Source organism: Protomyctophum bolini (assembly GCF_963924005.1).
Source record: "Protomyctophum bolini genome assembly, chromosome: 10".
Classification (NCBI taxonomy): Eukaryota; Metazoa; Chordata; class Actinopteri; order Myctophiformes; family Myctophidae; genus Protomyctophum; species Protomyctophum bolini.
Genome location: NC_137871.1, coordinates 39703237 through 39728236, shown reverse-complemented (window position 1 = coordinate 39728236; position 25000 = coordinate 39703237). Strand labels below are relative to the sequence as shown.

At 44.4% G+C, this 25000-nt stretch overlaps 1 protein-coding gene across 9 annotated transcripts in view; it reads left to right on the top strand.

Annotated features, from left to right (window-relative positions):
- LOC308322824 (transcription factor COE3) overlaps positions 1–25000 on the top strand; it is a gene marked incomplete at its 5' end in the record, with an annotated part of 134074 nt that overhangs the window by 6839 nt on the left and 102235 nt on the right. For 7 of the 9 annotated variants that reach the window (XM_080774297.1, XM_080774292.1, XM_080774290.1 and 4 more), the window contains 4 exons: positions 11430–11586; positions 15110–15173; positions 17490–17545; positions 22895–22968. In XM_080774297.1, coding sequence (XP_080630423.1) covers positions 11430–11586; positions 15110–15173; positions 17490–17545; positions 22895–22968 — 351 coding nt within the window. Of the gene's footprint in view, positions 1–11429; positions 11587–15109; positions 15174–15449; positions 15471–17489; positions 17546–17565; positions 17581–22894; positions 22969–25000 lie in introns of those variants that run through there. The other 2 variants (XM_080774295.1, XM_080774296.1) reach the window with 2 other exon arrangements.

Genomic DNA, 25000 nt, shown 5'->3' with positions numbered 1-25000 from the left:
GTGTGTGTGTGTGTGTGTGTGTGTGTGTGTGTGTGTGTGTGTGCCTGCCTGCCTGTTTCCACACAGTAAAATTCTCAGTGTTAATTTTAACTCTGAGAGTGTAATAATTGACACAATTGGACGTGTAAGGCTCAGAGTTAAATTGAGGATTTTATTGTCTGCGTGTGTTTTTTATCGTGTCTTTGTGCATGTATGTATGCACATGTGTGTATATGGTTTATGTATGTATGTATGTATGTATGTATGCATGCGTGTCCATGCAAGTATATACTAGGTATTAAATATGTGAATTTGTAAAATTTATGGTGCAATGATTGAGGTTCAGTGTTGGACACTTATAGCTGTTGCAGGAATGGAAACTGACCTTTGAGTCGTGTTACAGCTCAGATTGATTCAACAGCCAGTTGTTTACGCTTTACGGTGCGTTTAAATCTTATGTCCTGTAAAAAGAAAAAGAAAATCTACTTTGTTTTTTGTTATTCTTACTAGTGTCTCAGGCCTCAAAGAGATTTATTCTTAGATTTGTGCTTCGCCGCAAAGACTTCTCATTGTTGACTGCATGAGCATCTCTGCGAGGCAGGTCGAATACATTTAGAAATCAAAATGGTAAAAACATTCCAAAATGCGTTTAATATATAAATATTTATATACAAGAATATCCCTACCTGCACTTGTTTCTGACTTCCCTGATACTAGTGTGTTTGTGTGTGTTGCATGTTTTCTTGGACGACACTTGAGATTTTGATGTCTGATTTCCATTGCGATCAGATCAGAGCCTTCACTCCCATCACTCTCCTCCATTGTAGTTTGATTTGTTTTGAGTCTTGTCATGTGAACGGAACACAGTGATGTCGATATGCTCACCGCCCAGACAAAGTGTCGCTAACAGTTTCATTTTAAAGATGTCAACTTAGATTTATCCCCCGGCAGAGAGAGATAGAGTCACTTTGCTCAAACCGAGATAAAATACCTGTGAAATCCGAGGCAAGTTTTAGAATTTGTCAGCACTCATGTATAATTCCTTCCAGTAACGGTGTGATCGAAAAATATGTCGCTTGGTTTGTCACGGCTTGTGACGGTGCAAGGTAAAACAGAGGAGAGAGAAGGAGATGTGGCCGAGAGCCAAGCAGAACATAGCACAGTGAAAGAACAAGAATAGGAGAGGTGGCGACTTTTACTGGAGGGTTTTACTGTGTAGGTATAGTCGCTTCATTGTGGCTCTCTCATCTTTAAAACCCTGTATTCCAGTTCAACAACCTGATGTAAACGCACAGTGAGGAGGAGTAGAGAAGGGATGGATGGAGCAGACGATGTGAAGGGACACCGTCAATGAATGGATCATACTATAGTGTAGTAGAAGAGCAAGGAGGCGTCGGGGTCTGAGTAGCCGTGATGAGTGTTATCACATCACATAACCTCAGAAGAATCTGAGACTACACACAGACACACACACACACACACACACACACACACACACACACACACACACACACACAGATAAGGCCTGTCTTCTCATCGTGTACCAGGCTTCCACTCATTAGCTCATATTACACGGCTAATAAGAGCCAACCAAACAAGCACCAGAGAGAGGGAGAGGCATAGAGAAAGAGCGAGAGACAGCGAACGAGAGAGTGCACATCCTTGATTGGGTAAATGTATGCCAGAGTAATTGTGCACCCCTGCATAAATTACTCTTCCCCCATATGTGCACGCACACACATACTGTACATGCACAATATGTGCATATTTTAGAGGGCGAAGCCCGACATCTATGGCAATTAGAGTGAGGGGAATGTTTAGCAGCTAGCTAGGGACAAGTGCTATTTTTGCCCCACAATTCTATTTTTCTGAGGTCTTCCCTTTTTATTATTATTATTTTTAGCCTGGGCTAGTTTAATACCCGTCCTTTTTTTGGGGAAGGAACTGTTTTTGAACGAAAATAGTTTTGCAAAAAAGATTATTTCAGTGCAGTAAGCAGTAAGCACCTTTTCACCCCACATCACCCCACATATATTATTCCCTTTTCTCCCTCTATTTGCGGACTAGCAATCTGTTCAAGTCTGTTTTTGACTTTTGAGAGTATTTCTCCAACACGTAAAAAGGGAAAGCCAAATGATAAAATTTCCGAAGACCGCTTCCGTCTCCTATGTTGTCCAGTGAGGTTGGGTGATTTGTCCACTTGGAGGACCGTACCATGTGACATCAATAGAGGAGTGTCTCTGTCCACTGTCTGGACCGTACCATGTGACATCAATAGAGGAGTGTCTCTGTCCACTTGGAGGACCGTACCATGTGACATCAATAGAGGGGTGTCTCTGTCCACTTGGAGGACCGTACCATGTGACATCAATAGAGGGGTGTCTCCACACATGTTCATAAGATTTACACTTTCACCCTTTATTTGATTAACACTTTGGCTGTGATCCAGAACCAAAGTTATTGTTGTGCGTGTGGGCAAGCGCGCGTGTGCGTGTGCGTGTGCGTGTGCGTGTGTGTGTGTGTGTGTGTGTGTGCGTGTGTGTGTGTGTGTGTGTGTGTGTGTGTGTGTGTGTGTGTGTGTGTGTGTGTGTGTAAATAGGGACCTGCTGTATGCCTCATTAGGCTGTTGTGTGTAAGGCAGCAGGCCCCGCTAGTTAAAGACTCAAATGCTGGTCACACCCCATCTCCTATTTGATTAATGCCTGTGTGTGTGTGTGTGTGTGTGTGTGTGTGTGTGTGTGTGTGTGTGTGTGTGGTGTGTGTGTGCGTGTGCGCACGTGCGAGAGAGAGCGTGCATGCGCGTCAGTGCATATACGGGTATGAGTTCTGGTATGACTATGTAATTTTGTGAATATGTATAAATGTGTATGCATGTACGTATGTGCATGCATACTGTATGAGTTAATCCATAGAGGATCAAGTGTGTATGGTCCGATGTGTTCACTCCTTAAAACTGCAGATGAACTAAAACACATTACGTAAGTTATAACGACCAGTGTTGTGTTTTAAATGATTCCACCACGCTTATGAAATACGCCGATGGGCAATTTGTATCCGACACTTTTGAAACTGAAAAAAACCTAATGCATCACAATCCGTCAAGTCTGCTACTTTGAGCCAGTGACACGATATATAGTATATAGTATTATTCGCTGCACACACACACACACACACACACACACACAGACACAGACGCACGCACACACGCGCGCATGACGCACACACACATTTTTAAATGTCAACTTATTATAATATATAGTACATTTTTTATGACTGTCTGCAATGAAAGGTTTTGATTACGAGAAGTACCCATCCCATGCAGTGATTTATTAATTTCATACCTTTTTTATGTTTATTTTCTAAACATATTATTATTATTATTATTATTGTAAATCTGATATCCAATATACTGTACACTCTGAATACAAATAGGGGGAACAGATGTCTTGAAAAATGCAGAACAGTCTCAAATTAGACATAGTTTTCCACGCTCCTGAAAGCTGTCCTTTCGTCTTTCGCGAAAACCAGAGTTTTGATAAGTTATAAGCTATAGCCTATTACAATACGTTTCTTCCCCCCCCCCCCCCCCCCTGTGTTTGTGACATTGTTGAATTAAAACATGTATGCAGGATCCATGTTAAATGTTTTAACATATGGAGGGGGGGGGGGGGGGGGGGGAAACCCATCTATCGCTGACATGTAGTCTTTAGACCTGGTGAACATCCAGCAACCAAAAAGCCAAAAAAGTTACTGCAGGTTTATTAAGCCAGGAGGAATATTGGCAGGGGAACACGGACCCGTAGATCACAGAAGATGTGGCATTTCACACGGAGGTGAACCAACATGCAATAGCAGCGAGCAACACGCATGTAGCCACCGGCGGCAACACGGTGTTCTCCTCCTTCTTTAAAAGGACCATACTATGCCATGTTTAGCTTATTGATTATAACTCACTGTACTCTTCTTGACATCACTGCCCACCGTTTTTCCAAAGCATACTGCAGTTTGTTTGTTTGTCTCTTCGAGGAAGCCATTGTTTTCCATTCATTTCAGTACAGCAATCAACTCGCAGAGACTTGAAACTATAGCTTAGTGCAAATACACCAGATTCTGCTATTATGCCATTGTTGTTGTGTCAAAGAGCTCGTATTTGTTTTAATTTGTACGTATGAATTGATTGTAGCTGAAAACAGCCCCTGGACAAAAGACATCTGTACAAATACACATTCAAACGTTCTTCAAACAGCACGGTGATGTTTTGCGGCCAGTTTGTTGTTAACATTTTCTTGAGTTTGGAGAAAATGTAAACAACCGGGTAATCTAAAAATAAAGACATAGGGGAAAATAGTTGTGTTTATGTACAATACAGGGCTGAGGCTGGATTAGACAATGACATACCGTCTTTAACCGCTTTCAATCTGGTGTCCCTATTATGGGCAAATGTTCAGCAAAAATTTAAACGTATACACAAAATAGCAGACAATTGCTTAAGCATAATTCAGTCTTTAGAGGTTAAGCGAGAGGATGGCTCCTTGTAAAATGAAATAGCCGCTGGCCCTCTGCTGAGCTGACCCTCTTCTTCACTGTCACCCAGCAACAGAAGCTGGAATGTGCTATGAAGTTGACACCAAAACTGTATTCATTTCTGAATCGTCCATAGCCAAACACATCAGTTCATAACACAGTAATCGCGTTGCTTTCTTTTTCCTAAATGACAGTTTATTTCATGTACGCACGCACGCACTCACTCACTCACACACACACAAACTCAGAATCTTTGGGCAGGAACCCCTTTTGGTGTTAGCATTAGGTTATGCTTTAGCTATTGAAAAATAGCAGATCTACAAGCTCATAGCACGCCGAGTGGCGCGCGACGAGCTTGTAGGTCTGCTATTTTTGAAAAATCGAAGAACGACTCACATAGAAACATAGCTTCTTTGCCAGGGCACTGGACGCCCACTTTGACTCCGGGATAATCCCGGGCCAAACCGGGAAGTCTGGCCACCGTGTGTATGTTCAGCACATCCAAGTGTTTGTTTAGCATGCATGCCGTAGCCGTTCTTTCCCCCCCAAATTGGGGCCGTATGGTCCAAGTGGAACTGGAAGGAACCGGTCGAGCTTGTCACGGTTCTGTGTGAATCTGGGTTGAATTATTCCCTTGTTCATTCAGGTCTGAGCTTACTAATGATACAGCTCTCTTTACCGACAGGTATAGGAGCTGGGAGGTCATGTTTGTCTTCCAGGTCGAGTTGAACTTTCTAAACCCCCGTGCCTTAACACACGAACACGCACAATGCACACGTCAACATGCACAATATATCTTACGCTCGCACACACATGCACGTACGCACGCACGCTCGCCCACACCATATTGACCCGGCGCACACTCCTTAGCGCATCCACAGCGGCTGCAGGGGTGTGCTCTGGGCAGATCTCTGCTCTGTGCAGCGCGTTCATTAGGCCATGATTTCACAGCAGTACAGTCTCAGTGCTTAATATCTATTTCCCTCCAGTGCTGCGAGCCCCGCGGGCTGTCAGGGCTTTAGCCTGGGGTTACCTTTTTCATTTATCATAATTAGAATTTGCTGCATTGCATTAGAGGCCAAACCCGCTGGAAAACGCTAGACTTTGACGTGTGCACTAATGCCGCGTGGCAAAGGGAACAGAACAGACCTCCTTAAGGAGAGCGTCAAGACGTACAGCTGCAAATTATACAAACTGGATTCTTTAAATTTGAAAGCACATGGTGGTACAGTCAGTGTCGGCTGAGGAACTGGTGTTGGTCGGAGCTGAAGCTGAGTTGTTTCATAATATACAGCATTCTGGCAGCTGCATGCTGAAGTCAGCGGCTTGTGTGTGTGTGTGTGTGTGTGTGTGTGTGTGTGTTTGCATGTGTTTGCATGAGTTTGTGTTGCATGCATACAGAATGCCTCGTTGTGTTGCTCAGTAATTGTTTACAGAGCGGTCTACATGACAGTCTCCGCTTCACGCCTGACCTTTATTCTCACGCTTTACGGCGGAAACGTGTCAAACAGGCTTGTAGAGTGAGCTGCGCGCCGTCGTTCCGTTCGCCGCAGTTTGTTTGTACTATTTGTTGTGTGTGTGTGTGTGTGTGTGTGTGTGTGTGTGGGGGGGGCTGTCTAACTGTTGGCGTGTGATTTACACACAGGGCATGTATAAGAGAGCCGTGTGCCATCGATACTGTTTTTATTACACCTAGTGCCAAGTGCTAACAGCCGCACCGAACCTCGAGTGGATGCAGCCACAATTAGCATAATTGAAATAATAATGCTAACAAGCTTTCCAAGTGCACGGAGGGAGAGAGAGAGAGGAGGGTGTTCACTGACAGGAGACTCCTGTTGTGGTCTCTCCTGTCTTCCTGTATGGCCAGTGTAAAGCATTGTGGGTAATTGGGATAATAGTCAGGTGAGGGGCTCACTTGTGGAAGTGATCTGTCCTGATGGCAGTGGGCGAGTCCAGGCTCCTCACAATGTGCTCCAAATGGCAAATTCATCAGCGCCCGTGTTTTGTCGTCCTGATGTTTTGTTCTCGTCCTCCCGGGTGTTTTTATAAGCCCCCTGTTGTTGCTTTAGTTGTTATTATCATTATTATGTTTTTAATCATTTACATGAGGAAACAAACTAAACCCTATACCGAATAAACCCTGCCAGGTTTGTTTTTGTTAAGTAGTTAATATGGACATATTTTAGTTTGTGTTTGAGAAGCAAAATGTAATAAAAACATTTTCGGTTATTTTCTGGAAGTAAAAAAAAATCAGCAGCTAAGCTTGTTGGATTCTGCCCTTTAGGTCAGTTATACCACAAGTGCATCCATATTCCAATAAAATAGGCTTGGTACTGTACAAGTAGCAAAATGCAGGTGCGGCATATCCCCAAGACTGTACAACAGCCCAATTCCACTGAACCAATTAAAGTCTATATGCTGTACTTCGTTGACCCCCATGGGTCTACTAGGCCCCCTACCCTTTTCACTACACCAAATCTCTTCGACGAAAATAGCCTATCTGCCCAGCTTCTGGCCCAGTATAGGGACACTATGGGTCCATATGGTTGACATTGTTTTATATATAGCGCAACAGAGGCTAATTAGGGTTGTCCCGAGCTGATCACGTGATCGGAAATCAGGGCCGAACACGTCATTTTCAAATGATCGGAATCGGATCGGGAGCAAAAAAACCCTGATATCCTATAGTATGAATATTCTATCCATATCATGATATTAGACTGGATATCTGTGATTTTGGATATTGTACTAGTGTGATATAGCATACTGTAAGTGTTAAATATAAATATCGGATTGGGAAAAATCAGTATCGGTAGATACTCAAAATTAAATGATCAGATTGGGAGCAAAAAAGCGTGATCGGGACATCCCTAGAGGCTATAATAATATTGGCTTCTTCCCCATAGATTCTCCACTACCTAATATCCACCCAGGCAGCAAACAGAAATTCAGAGCCCCACCAAGTGAATTAGCCCTTTCACATAGCGATGGACTTTCTCTCCAGATAGACCCTCAACTGTGTAAAAACCTACAGCGTCCCCTGTGCTGCTGCGCTTTGTCTCCGCATCTTTAGAACCGCGAGTCAGAGAATTAGCTTTCAACAAACCGGCCTACAAATGAGGCATTAAGCATTGGTAATAGGGGTGCACAAAGGTCACGGCTGTATTAATCTAATGTCTGGGGAATATATGTCCATATGTGGAGAGAGAGAGAGAAAAAAGAAAGGGGGCGAGGAGGGGGGAGAGAGAGAGGGATCCAGGCAAGTATCCAAACACAATTGCTTCTCCCTGGAAGACGTGTGCTGCACATGAATAAATATTTGTTTTTACAAAAAAACAAATGCCTGGGATTTGATATTGATCATGGACACTTTTTGGAAGCGGCTGAAGTCAGAAACATGAGACGTCTCTCAGACAGGCTGCTGGGTCTGGAAGTGAGAGCGGTTGTTGTTTTGTTGGTGTCCATAAGCTGTTTTCATGGATCAGCCGGTGGAAAATGATAGTGTTGAGTCTTTTAGTTTGATGACTTAGTTGATCTTTCTTCAGTTAAAAAGCTGCATGGTTTCCCGAAAAACGTTTCAATAATTCACTCGTTTGCAGTTCTCCAAAGGCCATTTGATTTCGTATAATTTATTTCATTTTCAGAATCTGTTTTATTTCCCCCACCAAATAAATATGAGCTGTTGTCATTTTCTTGGACTTACAATTGACAAATTTGGAGAAAGGGTTTCTCTCAATTTTTTGCATTGTTTGACAATTGAGGCTTAAGTACAATCCCTTTAAAAAGAGTTTACTGCCTGTCTTTATCACGCTGATCATTTTAAGATGACTTGTGTTCACTCTATTGCATATAATTGAGAAATATACAGTACAGGAGATTCTTCTTCAGATTCCAACCCGTACTCTAACTCAGTGGTTCCCAAAGTGGGGTCCGGGGACCCCCAGGGGTTCCCCAGCTACAGTAAATTTAGTTTGGAACCAAATGGACCCTTATTGTTTCTGTAACTCTGAGAGTTAAATTAACATTGATTTTACAATCATAAATTGGGGGTCCCAGAGATAGAAATGCCATTAACTGGGGGATATACGTAGACTAATGCATGTCAAACTGGGGGTCCTTGAAATTAAACGTGTTGATAATCACTGCTAGAGCCATAAAAAAAGAAATCTTCTCTTATGTGGGGGTCCCTGGCATATCTTTTCAAATGGGGGTCCACGGGCTAATATGTGTCAATTTGGGGGTCCCTTGACATGCAGAAGTTTGGGAACCACGGCTCTTTTAACCGGTTGAGCTACCAGGGCACACCCACCCACCCCACTGTTCATCATGTTATTGTGTCCCATTTGGATATTCACAGCTCCGCTTGACCTCTGTCTAATAGCGCTCGCCTTTCCCTGGGCTGATATTTAGATATGTGGAGTCGATGGTGGAGGTGTCATGCAGTACAGTGGGTGTATATCATGTCTCCAGGGGGGTTTGTCCTGTCACTACAATCTTCCTACATTCATGAAAAGGTCGCGCAGCAGAGAAGGGGGTCAATGTCTCCCTTTCAGCCGTTTCTCCATGTGAATTCCTCCCACTGCTCCAAAAATCAATTCAATGAAATTCAGATGCAGTAATTCTCCTGCCTCAGCTGCATGCGTCACTGACTGCAGCACTTTGTCAATAGCCTTTCCTCTCAATCTAACTGATGGTAATATTTCACATATACTATATATACTGTATAAAGTGTGTGTAATATATATGTGTGTGTGCGTGTGTGTGTGTGTGTGTGTGTGTGTGTGTGTGTGTGTGTGTGTGTGTGTGTGTGTGTGCGTGTGTGTGTGTGTGTGTGTGTATATTATTTTCAATAAACAAAGTTTTGAGCAACACCGTAGTGCGACAGTATGAATTAGACTTAACAGCGTTGATAGTATTGTCAATATTTTTCATTTGAGATATTTGTATTGCAGCAATTTCTTTCGAAACCAATCATTTGGTGTTCAGAACAGAAAGTCTGTTGTATTTGAATTGATCCCTTTTAACTTTGTTAAGAAAACCTCATGCAATTCAAAGTCCTGATGAATCCTGTATGGTTCTTCTAACACACATCTCCACACACCGCATGTTCTCTCTCCTCACAACCTTTCAATCATCATTAGCTTGTGATTTCCAATTTGAATCTCAATGAACTCCAGTGTTAGTTAGCGGAGTGGGTGGTACGTTGGTAGAGCATGCATCCTTCACTCTGCAAATCAATGGTGAAAAGGCGCATGCACATGCCTGTGTGTGTGCGCGCACGCCTGTGTGTGTGTGTGTGTGTGTGTGTGTGTGTGTGTGTGTGTGTGTGTGTGCGCGCGCACGTGTTTTGTGCCTCCCTACATATGTGCGCATCTGTTTAGGTCTCTGTCTAAGTGCACGCTCGCTCACTCGTGTGCATAGTGTGTCTGTAGAAGCGAGCGTGTGTGAAGGTCTTTTATTCTCCTGGCCCAGGAGAGCCCGGGCGTTTGGGCAGAGAGGAGTGGGTTTGACTGACAGGTCAGGGAGACGGAGGGTGCCAGGCGTGCCAAGTCCACGGTGCCCCACAGCGCTTGGCAGGCAGCGAGGCAGACGCTGCCTCCTGGGTCCCGTCTCCTCCGCCAAACTCACATTGTCGGGGTGGTCAAAGAGGCAAATCACACAAAAGGAGCACGTGGCACACACGACCAACCTAATGAGGAGGCCAAATGTCGCTTATTTCTCACTCGTCCTCCGCTGCTCTCTCTCTCTCTCTCTCTCTCTCTCTCTCTCTCTTACTCTCTCTTTCTTTTTGTCTCTCTCTCTCTTCTTGCAACCTGCTGGTGGGTTGGTGATGTCGTACAACGCTGTGGTTAAACAGGGTTTTGGTTGTTTTGGTTCATTCAGAAATAGAAGCCGTGTCTGGTATTCTGTCTCATGTGTCTTTCTCTCCCCATTTGATGTGTGTCATTACCTTGCTCAGTGTAAGTCCATCTGGATAAGAGCATCTGCTAAATGGCAACAACAACAAACTAAACTAAACTAAAAACGCCATTTTTAAATGAGAAGACTAAACATGTTATTTTCCTGTTGAATAAAATAAATAAGGAAACGTTATTTCTGTGTTTGAACAAAATAAAACTGAAAACTGTGATGATGCAATCATGTGAGTGAAGAGGTTTATTTTTCGCTCTGAGGTTACCAAGCAGGGTTCACCCAGGAGTTCCTCAGTCGTTTCTAGGGCATTACGTGTTTACGGTGCTCCGTGATCTCAGAACTGAAGCTCATTCCACTCTATATTATTATTCTAAGCAGGGGGTTTGATGAAGAGTGTGAGCTACACACATACTTATATGAATGAATGAATGCATTCTTTCTTTTAAGTGTCATGCCACCTCGTGGCCCATCCCTCATGGGATCGTATGACACCTTTTCATACAGTTACAATTATTCAAATGTGCACTTCTCGTTACGCTGGTTGCCAATGCTGGTAACCAATGCTGCATTGCATACAAAATAATACATATTCAACAAAACATAACTTAATGTACATATCCCTTACTGGCTGTACATGGCTTTTTTTTCCCCCAGGCTTTCTCTAGAATAGTTTGCCAATTTAAATAATGTATTTTTCACATAAACGATTAATAAGCTAGATATCCAGTATCCATCAATATTCTTAAACAACGATTATCGCACCCTCGAATAAAATGGACAATACAACACAAAATTATACTCATTCTCTATTTCATTGAGATCATGCACACATTTGGCAGATTCGATCCTCTCCATCCAACCCTTATAACATGAATGTTTCCATCAACATTAACGTATTGATACTAATCCTGTTTGATCTCTCTCTCTCTCTCTCTCTCTCTCTCTCTCTCTCTCTCTCTCTCTCTCTCTCTCTCTCTCTCTCTCTCTCTCTCTCTCTCTCTCTCTCTCTCTAGTGGAGTGGGTCTGGCCCGAGCTCACTATGAGAAGCAGCCTCCCTCTAACCTGCGCAAGTCCAACTTCTTCCACTTCGTGCTGGCTCTGTACGACCGACAGGGGCAGCCCGTGGAGATAGAGAGGACCTCCTATGTGGACTTTGTGGAGAAAGACAAAGTATGACGCACGCACGCACGCACACACACACACACACACACACACACACACACACACACACACACACACACACACACTCAGCTGCTATTTTTGAAAACTGTCAGGATTTAGAATCTTAGGTCAAAATGGGTTAAAGAACCACCATTCTTCTGTGCGTTAGAATCTGGTCTCAGGTCAGAATGGGTTAAAATCTGTATCTGTAGAGGTGAAGAGACTCCCCCCCCCCCCCCCCCCACATACAGAGCTATATTATTATTTGATACTAGAGCTATATTGACTCGTTCTGTATAGACTCCTGATCTGCAATTCACTTCAAAAGTGTTAGGGGGCAGTAATGAGCGCAAAAGCACCATCAGACACTGTTTTGCCAACTTCAAGTATTTTTTAATGAGCCTAGCAATTTACATTAACTTTAAAAATGATCAATTAAACAGATGTTTAAAGCAACCCCTATTACATAGATGGTTTATATGTCTGCGATACAAGACAAAATATCCAAATATCCTATTACAATAAATACAATGTATGGCCTACTCAAATAGGCTAGGGGAAAAAAACACCTTTATGCCAATACAACATAATTGTGTGCGGTATATGTTCCACAGTAAAATACACCAAAATAAAACATAATACAGTGATTACTTTTTTTATATTCGGAATACAAACATGCACAGCAGGACTTACTGTATACATGCAAAATGTGGAGGGGTGGAGTGAAGGGTTAACCCATTCTGACCGGGCACCCATTTTGGTGTTGGCATCATGTTATGCTTTAGCTATTGAAAAATAGCAGATCTACAAACTCATATCGCGCCACCGAGTGGCGCGATACGAGCTTGTAGGTCTGCTATTTTTGAAAAATTCGAAGAACGACTGACATTTTTAGAATCTGATCTCAGGTCAGAATGGGTTAATCAGACCAGTGTGTGTCCCGTGGAAACCTCGTATGAATCTGATCTCAGGTCAGAATGGGTTAATGCAGCAACGCTCAGGGGCACCTTGGCAGTGCCCCGGAAGTGATCTGGCTCTCAGTCCACACTCAGTCTGTGCTAAATGCTAAATGGTGCATTTATATATATAGCACCTCTATCCATGGCGCTTTACATAGATTGGTGCTCAAGGACACTTCGACCCTAACTCTGCATGGGGGAGCCCCGGGATCGAACTGGGAACCTCGCCGTTCCCATGCGGCTGTTCTGTCGGCCACTCTACTCCTGAAACCACCCCTACGCGCTGGTCTTGAAGTCCCTACGGACTGAACTCTACTGTTGCCCAATGCACTGCACTACACTGCATCGCACCGTGCTACACTAGACAGCATTACGCCATACTACACTGCTAAAAATTTGATTTTGGGTTAAAAATTGAGTGATAGTAAAGTATACCTGTATCTATATATTTTTTAATTTGCACCAAAAACAATATTTGATTTCTTTATGAAATTACAAGAAAAGAAAACCATTGAATTTGTTTATAATCCATCAAAAAAAGCTTTTTTTCTGGAATGTTTTTTGAAAAGGTTTTAGAAATGATAATATTTAAAAACAAAATGTATAGGAAACGAAAAATGAATGGACCCATAAAAATGTGTCCGTGACCCACAAACGGGTCCCGACCCACTATTTGGGAAACAGTGCACTACCTGCCTGCACCCCCGCCCCCCCCCCCCCCCCCCCCTACCTGAAGCAGTACACACTGCAGTGCTGCCAGGACCGGGGCGTAGAGTGTCTATACAACAGTACACAGTGCTGCCAGCACTGGGGCGTAGGGTGTTGTTGTCAGTAAAAGGTTACAGGGAGCACGCTCCTCCTACCCGCGGACAGGAGGGACGTCAGCCAGCTGGCACGCTCCTTCCTCTTCTCCTCTCTCCCCCTGCCCGGCCGCTCACCTCTGCCTCGACCTCCAGTCCTCCACCACACAGCCCACTGAGCCACTCGCGTGGCACGCCTCACCCCCACGGGCACCGCGGGCCAAGGCTCGGCGGCACACTTGGCACCGGGCGACGACCAACCCTGAGGAATGAGTTGGAGGAGGAGGAGGAGGAGGAGGAGGAGAGGGAAGGAGGGATGGACGGACGTTAGGGAGAAAGGGAGCATGATGGAGAGATGGAAGGGAAGGAGGGAGGGATATTAGAAATCGCACTCGTGTGAGGTGAAGGGTGCCTGGTAATGTTTTTAAGTGCTCTAAGTAAACTCCATAGACTTGGCTGCCACTCTGTTTAAAGTGGTCTATCTAAACAAAATGTATAGTCCATAGTCTTGGCTGCCATATGACGTAATGTCAATAGCCAGACGTTGGAGGAGCTAGCGCCGCTCAAAGAAATGGGGGTAGAGGAAAAGGAGAGGATAAAGGAGACGGAGACACAGGAAGGGAGAGAGATGATAGAGACATGAAGGAAGGAACTAGGGAATGGAGGGAGGTAGGGGTGGGATTTATTCCCCATCCGTCCCAGAGCTTATTCATGGGGAGGTATGACATCATGGAGACTGTCCTGCTCCCTAGGGACCATGGGGTCAGGGGTGGATATTTGCAGGGTATATGGTGCTTTGAGCCACTAATAAACGTTCCCTCATTTTCTTAAAAGGGGCAACCAATAATCAGAATTTTTTGGCTCTGTAGTTATTTGAGGTTACTCATATTTGGATCCTGCCAAGTATACAACCACTTTTCAAACGCAACATGCTTCGACCAATTCAAAAGCTAGGTTTAGCTTAGTGGCTCATGTTGAGAAGCCCCTCTGTCTTTCTCTGTGATTCAATGGGGGTTGTCCTGTCTGGTTACAGGATATCCTGTGTGCCTTTTTAGAGATTGAGATTGAGAGCCTTTACCTCAAAACTGAAATAGTTCTTAGGTGTGATCTTATCTTACCAGCAGTAGCCTACCACAGTGAACACAACCTCCATTCTTCATTCACACATCTCATATTGCTATTGCTGTTGACACAACGATATGGAAACAACAGCCATGCCATTAAACAGAACATATTCAAGCATATAAGCCAAGCCATTTCAAAATAGCATTTTAGGTTCAGCTAACCTACAGCCAAGTCCCCTGAAATGGAGCCTGTCAGGTTTTTGGGCTCTGCATGCTGAGTTGTACCTCAGAGACACGAGCTGCACTGTTCAGCTGGACGACACAGTTATATTCTGCCTCTTTTCTTTCCCCCCATTGAGATCAGACTGTGTGAGCCAACATCTGCTTGAAGCAGTCTCAACATGCGTCTATGTGCATGTACTCTGTACATTCCTGAGTGTTTATTTTACTGTGAGCACACACGGAACACTTGGTTACACAAATGGATACATTGTGCACTATTATGAGCATTTTACTGTGTACTGTATATAAGTGCATACATAATGTCACTTGTACAATACATATACGTCACTTCGTTTAAGTGGTCAACTTAAAAATGGATTTGTAACAAATTTTAGACATCCATGACGTAATCACGGTTCCATCATGGTTCCAATTTAAGCAGTTATTTTACATTTTGTTTAACGTGTGTTTTTATTTCCTGTGACAGGAGTACAACGGCGAGAAGACCAACAATGGAATCCACTACAGGTTACAACTCCTTTACAGTAACGGTGAGTACAGGTTACAACTCCTTTACAGTAACGGTGAGTACAGGTTACAACTCCTTTACAGTAACGGTGAGTACAGGTTACAACTCCTTTACAGTAACGGTGAGTACAGGTTACAACTCCTTTACAGTAACGGTGAGTACAGGTTACAACTCCTTTACAGTAACGGTGAGTACAGGTTACAACTCCTTTACAGTAACGGTGAGTACAGGTTACAACTCCTTTACAGTAACGGTGAGTACAGGTTACAACTCCTTTACAGTAACGGTGAGTACAGGTTACAACTCCTTTACAGTAACGGTGAGGCCGTGTTTGAAATATGAACTACTGCTGTTTTATTATTATTAGCCTGTGAATTGTGAGATTCAGAACATGTGACATGAAACGCTTTAATGCGAAATGCTAAACCTATACAATTTAAAGCGTAAACGGGAGCTACAGTATAATAGGAAGAATAATGCTTTCGTTATAAGAAAACGATTTAAACTAATTCCCATTGTGAGGAGATCAAAAATATATATAGTGTAGCAAAGCAAGACATTCTGTCTCGTGTGTTTCCCAGCAAAATGTTAGCGTTGTGAAACAATGATCATCTCACGGCATCGGGTGTACATTATGTCAACTTTTGGCGCACAGACACACAAAATATTTTTCCCTACATTTTTTGATCTCCTCACATCAGAACTATGGGATTTAGGTTGAAAATCTGCAAAGTTTCCCTTTTAAGAAAGACAAAATACTTTAAGGCAAAAACAGTATCACAGATGGGATCTTCTATGCTTGAAAGATACTGAATTATGTACCTCAGGTAATGTTTCATCTCCCCAATAGGAAGCATTCTGTTTCGGAGAACACGTGCAATTCATCAGTGTAATCTTAATTCCCCTCCTGAGTTCTGAGGTACAGTAGGGGCTGTTGGAAAAGCAGAGATGCGTGCTCAGCAAAACCTTTCTTAGAATAACAAAGAGCTGGAATTCTTAAAACTAGTTCAACCAAATGTTTAGTTGATCTACATCCTCCTAACTCTGGGTGGCTGGAAAAGCTTTATCATTTTCAGTAAAAAAGACATTTTCAGTCAGCCATGGAAACAGATGATCAAAATAATGCCTCCCAAACATCTGGAATAAGACTCAGGAACAACTAACCGGTCCCAAACTCTGCTGTATCCATCAGGGGAAAAAGTAAGAGGGGTCTGGGATGATTGAAAACACACAACTTTAGATTTCTCTTGGCACACGTTCAGATATGGACAGCGTTAGAATGTGCAGACCCCTGCAGAAAAACGGGAGACAAAGCACAACATAAAAAAAGTGATTTCTCCAAAAGGGGGGTAAATCATTCTAATATGAATCGGCATGGCGCTATCAGCATCGTATGGAGGTAATTGACCTCATCTGGCTGCCGGTGGAAACGGCAGCCATTTAGTCCGCCGCACACAACACGCAGCAACCATTCTGTCGGTGTAGAGCGAGTGAGTGAATCATGTCAATTTAGCCACACAACACGCAGCACCACACACACACACACACGGCAGCCATTCCGTCGGCAGAGCGACGAGGAGTGAATCATGTCAATTAGGTCGGAGAGGAAGCGCAGAGGGAAACGGGCCCCGAAAAACACAACAAAAACCTCCTCTAACACAATTAGACAAGCCTCCGACACTAACAGGTGTTCCCTGCAATTTGCTTCCTCCACCCCATGTCGCGTTTGTGTCACATTTACGCTCGGTTGCATGGCTAATAAAAGACAAGCCGTCTTGATTGATATTTAATTTGTCGGTGAATGAGAATTCCTTGTTATCCTTGAGGAAAAAAGGCAGCGGGAGGGCCTCGGAGAGGCTCGGCAGTTAAAGGCGGCTTGGGCCATAAATAATAAACAACTCCAGAGCACTAATGTTTGTTTTTGCTGGGGGGGGGTTTAGCATAGCCCCGTTCTAGATGACAAGCTCTACAGAAAACATAAATACACTATCGGGACATAAATAATAGCAGAATTCATTTACAGCACATTATTAGAAATCAGATTTTTGTGGGATGTTTTTTTTTGTTGCTTACTGGGACCAAATTAGCATATTAGGTTAATACATGTATGTATGTATGTCTATGTGCCTATGTGGATGTTATAAATCTGTCATCATGCAGTCAATTCACTTTAAACTTGTCTTCGAGATACTTATTACACTAATTCTACTGTCAGCAGTGAGCAGTAATTCTAAAAATAAATTAAATGTCATTAGCTCACAGTGTTTTGCATTTGCACACAAATGCAGTTTTCCTTTTCTTAGCTAACGTGTGACAATGTTTACGTGTGATCTTTCAGGAATCAGGACAGAGCAAGACCTCTACGTACGGTTGATAGACTCCATGACCAAACAGGTGAGCATGCTTTGATAGACTCCATGACCAAACAGGTGAGCATGGAGCTTTTGCTCCAGAAGGTTTCACCTATGCGTTATAGAGCCGTTTGTCTGATTCTAGACTTTTCCTCATGTCTAGAATACTGTACGTCCTTTGATTCTAGAACTCATCACGTTTTTCCATAAGCCATCCCTTAATTCTAGAGCACTTCCCCTGATTCTACGATCCATGGTGTCTTAAATATTGAATTGTAGAACCCTTACCATATCCTTGCCTCTGTAGAGCCATTGCCTGCAACACAGGTGTGCTTTTCTTTCTGAATGCAATTCAATTCAAATCCAAATGCAATTCAAATGCAATTCATTTCTCTGAAACCATAGGGTTTCACTAAACCCAAACCTTAGTCCCTTCACCTTCTTTTGAGCGTTGCTTAAACAAATGAGTGTCAGTAAAACATGTGGCATGTGAACTCTGCTTCCAGTTACTCAAAAACAAAACGACACCTCCACCTCCTAAAAAAACAACAACATCACTCAAAGCCTATACCTGCGGACACACAGACACACACACAGACACACACGCACGAACGCACACACACACACACACACACACACACGTGCACGCAGGCACACTCTGCAAGCCACTGTACCCCGGCCCAACCCTCTTAGCCTGTCGGCGGTGTCGCCCTGTCAGCCTGTCTCAGATCGATGTGCCAAGCAGCTCCCCGACAAAGCGTCAGCCACGGAGACCAATCAATAGCCCTTAATGTGCTGCAGCGACGGCACGCTGGAGACAATAATCCTGACAACAACACCAACAGGCCTCGGCGTCTACACAGCGCCGCGCCACTGGCATCGCACGCCACTCAAATGCCTCCCCGCGCGCTCCTTCACGCGGACGACAACCACCCCCACCCCCCTCTCCCCCTCCCCCGCAGACAGACAGACAGACAGACCCACAGACGTGACAGACACGGGCCTGCATGGACGGAGTCAGGGGGGGGGGGGGTTGGGGGGTGCCCCGGGGAAAATCGATCCGTCCTGTTGAGAGCCTGTTAAGGATCCCGTATTCTTGGAAATCTGCACTACAGAAGGAATTGAATTAAAGCAAAGGTTTTGCTTGCTTGTATAGCAGCGCGATGCAGTGGAGATGGTTTATGGGCTGGCGGATCATGCATTGTGTGGTTGCAGAGTACACAGCAAAGTACACACAACCTCTGCCAAAGTACACAGCAAAGTACACACAACCTCTGCCAAAGTGTATTCATGTAGGCTTTTTATCAAGTTTGGCTTCATGGCTAAAGTCTCACCTTCACTCTCAGTATGATATCGTCGTCTTCTTCTATACGACGAATAAAAACTCAAGAGGCAAAACGATTATTGTACAAAATAAATCTCACACTCCGAGAGAGAGAGAGAGAGAGAGAGACAGAGAGAGAGAGAGAGACAGAGAGAGAGAGAGAGAGAGAGAGAGAGAGAGACAGAGACAGACAGAGGTGATGTTATCAAGTTATTCACATCCTTACTTTCAGAGTGCAAATACGGTATAACCCCTGGGCTTCCTGGCACCGGCACTCACATGCATATACCCCATGCACGTGCATACACATATACACACACACACACACACACACACACGCACGCACACACACACACACACACACACACACACACACACACACACACACACACACACACACACACACACACACACACGCACAGTGTGTCTGTGAATCAGAAATGATGATGTATAAATATCGACCAGGTGCCCCTCACCATGCAGACCCCCCCCCCCCCCCAGCCCCAGTTCCAATCCCTGGGCCTTCTGGCCAAACTGGAGCATTTTAATACAGGGATATAGAGGCAGGCTGGGATCAATAATGCAGAAGTGGTCGTTATCCTAAAAGTATCGTCCCCTTGGGGGGTGGGGGGGGGGGGGGTATATATATATATGTGTGTGTGTGTGTGTGTGTGTGTGTGTGTGAGGTGGGTTTGCGGGTCTGCTTTAACCATAAAGGTGGATGAGTTAGCGGCAGATCAGGGAGGGAATGGGTGGAGTACAATGAGTATCAAGTTGAGTCTGTCTGTCCGTCCGTCTGTCCGTCCGTCCGTCCGTCTGTCCGTCTGTCCCCAACCAGTATGAGGATTCAGGTTAAGACACGCAAAAAAAAAGACACATGCATCTTGCATTATTTAGCTCACGCTACAATGCGCACACACGCACGCACGCACATTTATACACACACTCGTCCAGTAGTTTGTATCGCGGCCCGGCCTGTGTATAGGCCCTCGCTCTCTCCTCCTCTCAGCGGTCATCTGTCATCCAGAGGCTGACATGACAGCCTGGCCGGGGGAGGGGGGGAGAGGGGGTTAGGGAGGGGGTGGGGGGCTCTTCCAGGGGCGCGGCCCACCACCATCTGGCTGCATGGGAACACTGGGATGGCCTGAGGAGGCTGTAGAAGTGTAGAGGGTCCATACAGACCCCGCTCAGCACCACTGCTGGGGAGTAACCATACAAAAAAAGCTTCTAAATCTGCCTATGTCTTTATTGGTGCTCAACCTTTCTCATATATATTCAAAGATTTGTACAATTTTGAGGTATTTGTACTTCACTTGAGTATTTCCAATAGCCACTTTAACCCTATATATACATTTTGGCCATTTGAAAAGAGCTGAACATAGCAGAGCTATACAAGCTCACGATGCGTCGCATCTTTCCAAAAGATTTTTATACATTTGAAAACTGTAAATGAGACATTCTGCACAATGAGTATAGCCTACTTTATATGTACATTTTGAAGCCGGTAAACGATTACTTGTATAACGTATAGTATTCCTTTATTGCAGTATTGACGCTTTTACTTAAAGGGACACTTCACCCTTTTAGCAAAAAGATATATGTTAATGACGTTTAGAAGCTTTAGATCACTTTCCTGGGGTTATTTATGTGTGTAATATGTGGTTTTAGATATTTTAGATTGTAGCAGTGAGCCTGTTGTCTCTGATGTCATGGACACTGGTCTCACTACCTTCCTGGACTACAATTCCCATAATTCTTTGGTGCACTGCTCCTCCTTGTGGATAGGGGGGAGAGCTGTCTTACTGAGACAACATGTAGTCCAGGAAGGAAGTGAGCCCAGTGTCCATGACATCAGAGACAACAGGCTCACTGCTACAATCTAAAATATCTAAAACCACATATTACACACATAAATACCCCCAGGAAAGTGTTCTAAAGCTTCTAAACGTCATTAACATGTATTTTTTTGCAAAAAGGGTGAAGTGTCCCTTAAAGTAAAACATTTGATCCTCCACAGGACGAGGAGGAAGAAAGCGTTGTTGTCGAGCAGAAACCTTGTATGTCCAAACGGTTGTTTTTGAGGGGCGCTAGCCCCGCATATGTCCAGCTTTTAGTGTATGTGCAAACACATATACTTTGTCCTAATACAAACATGAAATGCCATTGACAAATGAATGGACAATTTTGAGTGTTCGTGTAAAAAAACACAAACATTGCGTAACACAAACCTCGAAAGACACAAGTGTGAGGACGCAACTTGTAATTGGTCCGGAATGAGATGATGATGTATGATGATAAGAGCGCCCTTCACTTCACACAAGTGTGATTTTTTTTTAAAATTACTGTTAAAATAAATAAAAAGTTAAATAGTGCAAATAGCCGCCGCGAGGCGTCATTCTGAGCTTGTTTGTATAGGTTTGCTATTTTCACTATTCACTACTGATGAAGTAGGTCATACATTCACTTACGGAGAAATATGGACATACTAGGTTTGTGGCTGACGGCGACGAAATATCACCCTCTGTCACAAACACGCAAGAACACGCGCACATGCGCGCGCTGGCACGCACACCCACACCCACACACGCGCACATGCGCGCAGCGCTCGCCATCATCACCACCAGCATCCTCTGCGTTTCATCATTTCAAAACGTTCTACCTTGATTACTGGCACGACGCGGTGTGCAATTTATAGAGCCGGGTGGTTGGAGGCGACGGTTGACTTTGAGTCGGTGCTTTGGCTCCGGTGCCAGCGAGGGCCTGTGTTCCGTATATACCACCTGGTAACACATGATAGACTATAAGTAACGCCGTGTGAGCTGAGGAGGCCCCCCCTCTCCCCTCCCCTCCCCCCCATCCCCCCCCCCCCCCCTTGCATGGCCAGAGGCCCCACAGAGCTCCTGGCACGGAGCTCTGAATGGCTCAGGATCAATTTTAGTCGTTTAACCCATTCTGACCGGGCACCCATTTTGGTGTTGGCATCATGTTATGCTTTAGCTATTGAAAAATAGCAGATCTACAAGCTCATATCGCGCCACCGAGTGGCGCGATACGAGCTTGTAGGTCTGCTATTTTTGAAAAATTCGAAGAACGACTGACATTTTTAGAATCTGATCTCAGGTCAGAATGGGTTAATCAGACCAGTGTGTGTCCCGTGGAAACCTCGTATGAATCTGATCTCAGGTCAGAATGGGTTAAGAGCGCCGCAAACAGCGGGATTCAAACGCAGAGAAATCACTCACACCTGGGTCAAATCATCACAAATCATTTGTGTGGTTTTTTTTTCTCTTCTAATTTTTGTTATGCTCATTTGGTACACCAACACGGGCAGAGTTTATACCACACCATGCGGGGGGACAAGCCTCGGTGTTAATTTAACTCGAGTCTGTCTGGGTCCATTTTTATATGCTTCCTCGTCATCATACTGCAAATTAACAGTGGGGATTTTTTACTATGTGCGATAGTTAGTGACAGAAAATATTATGAAACTGACTTGACTGTCTGCTCTCATTGCAGTGCCTTTAAATTGCCCTTATATTGCCTTATAAAACACCCAGTTATATGTGGCACTTAAATAAAAATGAAACAAACCATAAAAACTATTTGCAAAAGCTATTTTGATCCAGGTCTCATAGGGCTATTTCAAACTTATTCCCCCCCCCCCCCCCCCCCTATTTTGCAATTGCAGCCTTTTGTAGAATCATATACATAATCTGTACAATGGCCTAATGTTTGATACAGACTTATAGCATGTTATGTAAACAGCATAAGTGCATTGTATGTAGTCATAGCACGTCATAGTACATAATGTATATATCATAGTAGTATAGATGTATAGCTTATATGTATAGTTTCATTATAGATATTCCACTGTTACTTTCTTAGCTTACGCATGTTTCATGATAAATGTTTTTATGCGATGTATTCCCCATGCTTTTTGTTCTTGCTTAATGTAAGTCGCTCTGGATTAAGAGCGTCTGCTAATTGCCTAAATTGTAAAATTGTCCTTCATGTTCGTCTGTCCGTGTCTCTCTTGACGTGTCTCTCTTGGTTCTCCGTCTCCTGCAGCCCATCCTGTACGAGGGACAGGACAAGAACCCAGAGATGTGTCGCGTCCTCCTCACTCACGAGATCATGTGCAGGTCAGTTGGCGCCCCCACGCCCCCGTCACAACGAGGCACCGCCGTGCCAACCGCACTGCTGTGTGGACACAAAACACGCGCAGGCATCACAATGGGCAGCTCGTCTGCCCTGGGCAGAGAGACGTGGCACCGTGCCACGGCTCTGCAGCCTGTCTTCTGTTCTTAACCCATTCTGACCTGAGATCAGATTCATACGAGGTTTCCACTGGACACACACTGGTCTGATGGACCCATTCTGACCTGAGATCAGATTTAAAAAAAATGTCAGTCGTTCTTCGATTCTTCAAAAATAGCAGACCTACAAGCTCGTAGCGCGCCACTCGGTGGCGCGCTATGAGCTTGTAGATCTGCTATTTTTCAATAGCTAAAGCATAGCATGATGCTAACACCAAAACGGGTTCCCGGTCAGAATGGGTTAAAGCGGCCGTTCTCAACCAAGGGCAAAGTGGGCCCCCCTAATGATGTTTGGAAAGATTTCATCGATTCATAATTTAATATCAAAACATTTATAGTAGTTTTCTTTAAAACCTTGAAAAAAAGATAACAACTTAAAGTATATTGATCCAAGCCGGAACACAATAGTTTAAATTAATCATTAAAATGCATGCGCATAATTTTTTTTGACAGCGGCCATTGCTAGGCAACACCTTGCTCAGCACTCCCGGAGCTGTTTTGATGCACGCGCACGCAGTCATTCACTTCCTGGTTCACGGGCCGACGATCTTCCTCATTTACTCTGAATCTACGCTGCCTCCGCGCAGATTGATCATAACGCCGATGTTCTGTCCTATAAGTTCTGACTTCATCGCGCATCTCATTTGGAATATATTAGCGCGTCTAACCAGTTTTACGACGGCGATTTGGAAAAACGGAAGATTTCGGGGGGGATGAAAGGCGGGGTTTTTCAGAGTAAAATCTCCCTCATCTGCTTGGCACTCTAGCACCTTTATTCTGAAAAATTCCCCGGCACACAAATTGTTAATCTGTATCCTGAGTTATACCCTGCGTTTAATAAAAAGCAAGTAAAGTGGGCCCTGCATGATGACCCAGAAAAAGTTGAGAATCCGTGCTAATCCTAACGAGTGGTGAGTCTGGTGACAAAGGTGTTGCGAGTCAAACTGATATCTAGAATCGGGTGAATGGAAGGAAGAGTGTTATTGTGTTCAAGGTTCAAGGTGTCTCTCCAAACTTCTCCCAGTCATAATAAACTGTGGGCCTTAGTTACCCCCTATTAAACACATGTATTTGGTTCAAGCGCCATGCTGGGTAATTATCTACCCACTGTGTGTGCACTGGATGGAGGGCAGTGTGTGTGTGTGTGTGTGTGTGTGTGTGTGTGTGTGTGTGTGTGCGTCCGTGTGTGTGTGTGTGTGTGTGCACAGCTCCATGGGGGGTTGGTGGGTTTTGTTAGGACCTGGTAGATGTGTTTGTGGGGGGCATGTGTTAATTATTCAGTAGAGGAAGTGTGTGTACGTATACGTACGCGCGCGCGTGTGTGTGTGTGTGTGCTTGTGGGTGTCTGTGTGTGTTTTTGCATGCCCTTGGCTTTTGGGGGGGGGGGGGGGGGGGGGTTGGGGGGGGTTGGCCCAGCAGAGGAGGCACAGCTGGGAGGAGAGAAAAGCTGATGGAGGTGTGTGTGCATGCGCACGTGTGTGTGTGTATGTATGTATGTGCGTGCGTGCGTGTGCAACTATCCCTCAACAAATGCCCCTTTTGCGTGTTCTTCTTTTCCTAATTATTTGTGTTTTCCGTGCGGTAGATCTTTGCTCTTCAGATCCAGTGTGATGATGATATTGTGGTCCAGTTTATCCTCTGAGGCAGCACCGTGTAGTCCACGCTCACTGTTGTAAACACAGACGTGTTGATTGGTGTGATAAACTGAGCTATACCGTGTTTTCCACTTGAAAACACACACACACACACACACACACACACACACACACACACAGACGCGAGCGCACACACACACACACACACGTGCGTGCGTGCGCAACTGCGCATGCATGCTCTCATGAGCACACGTCACCCACAC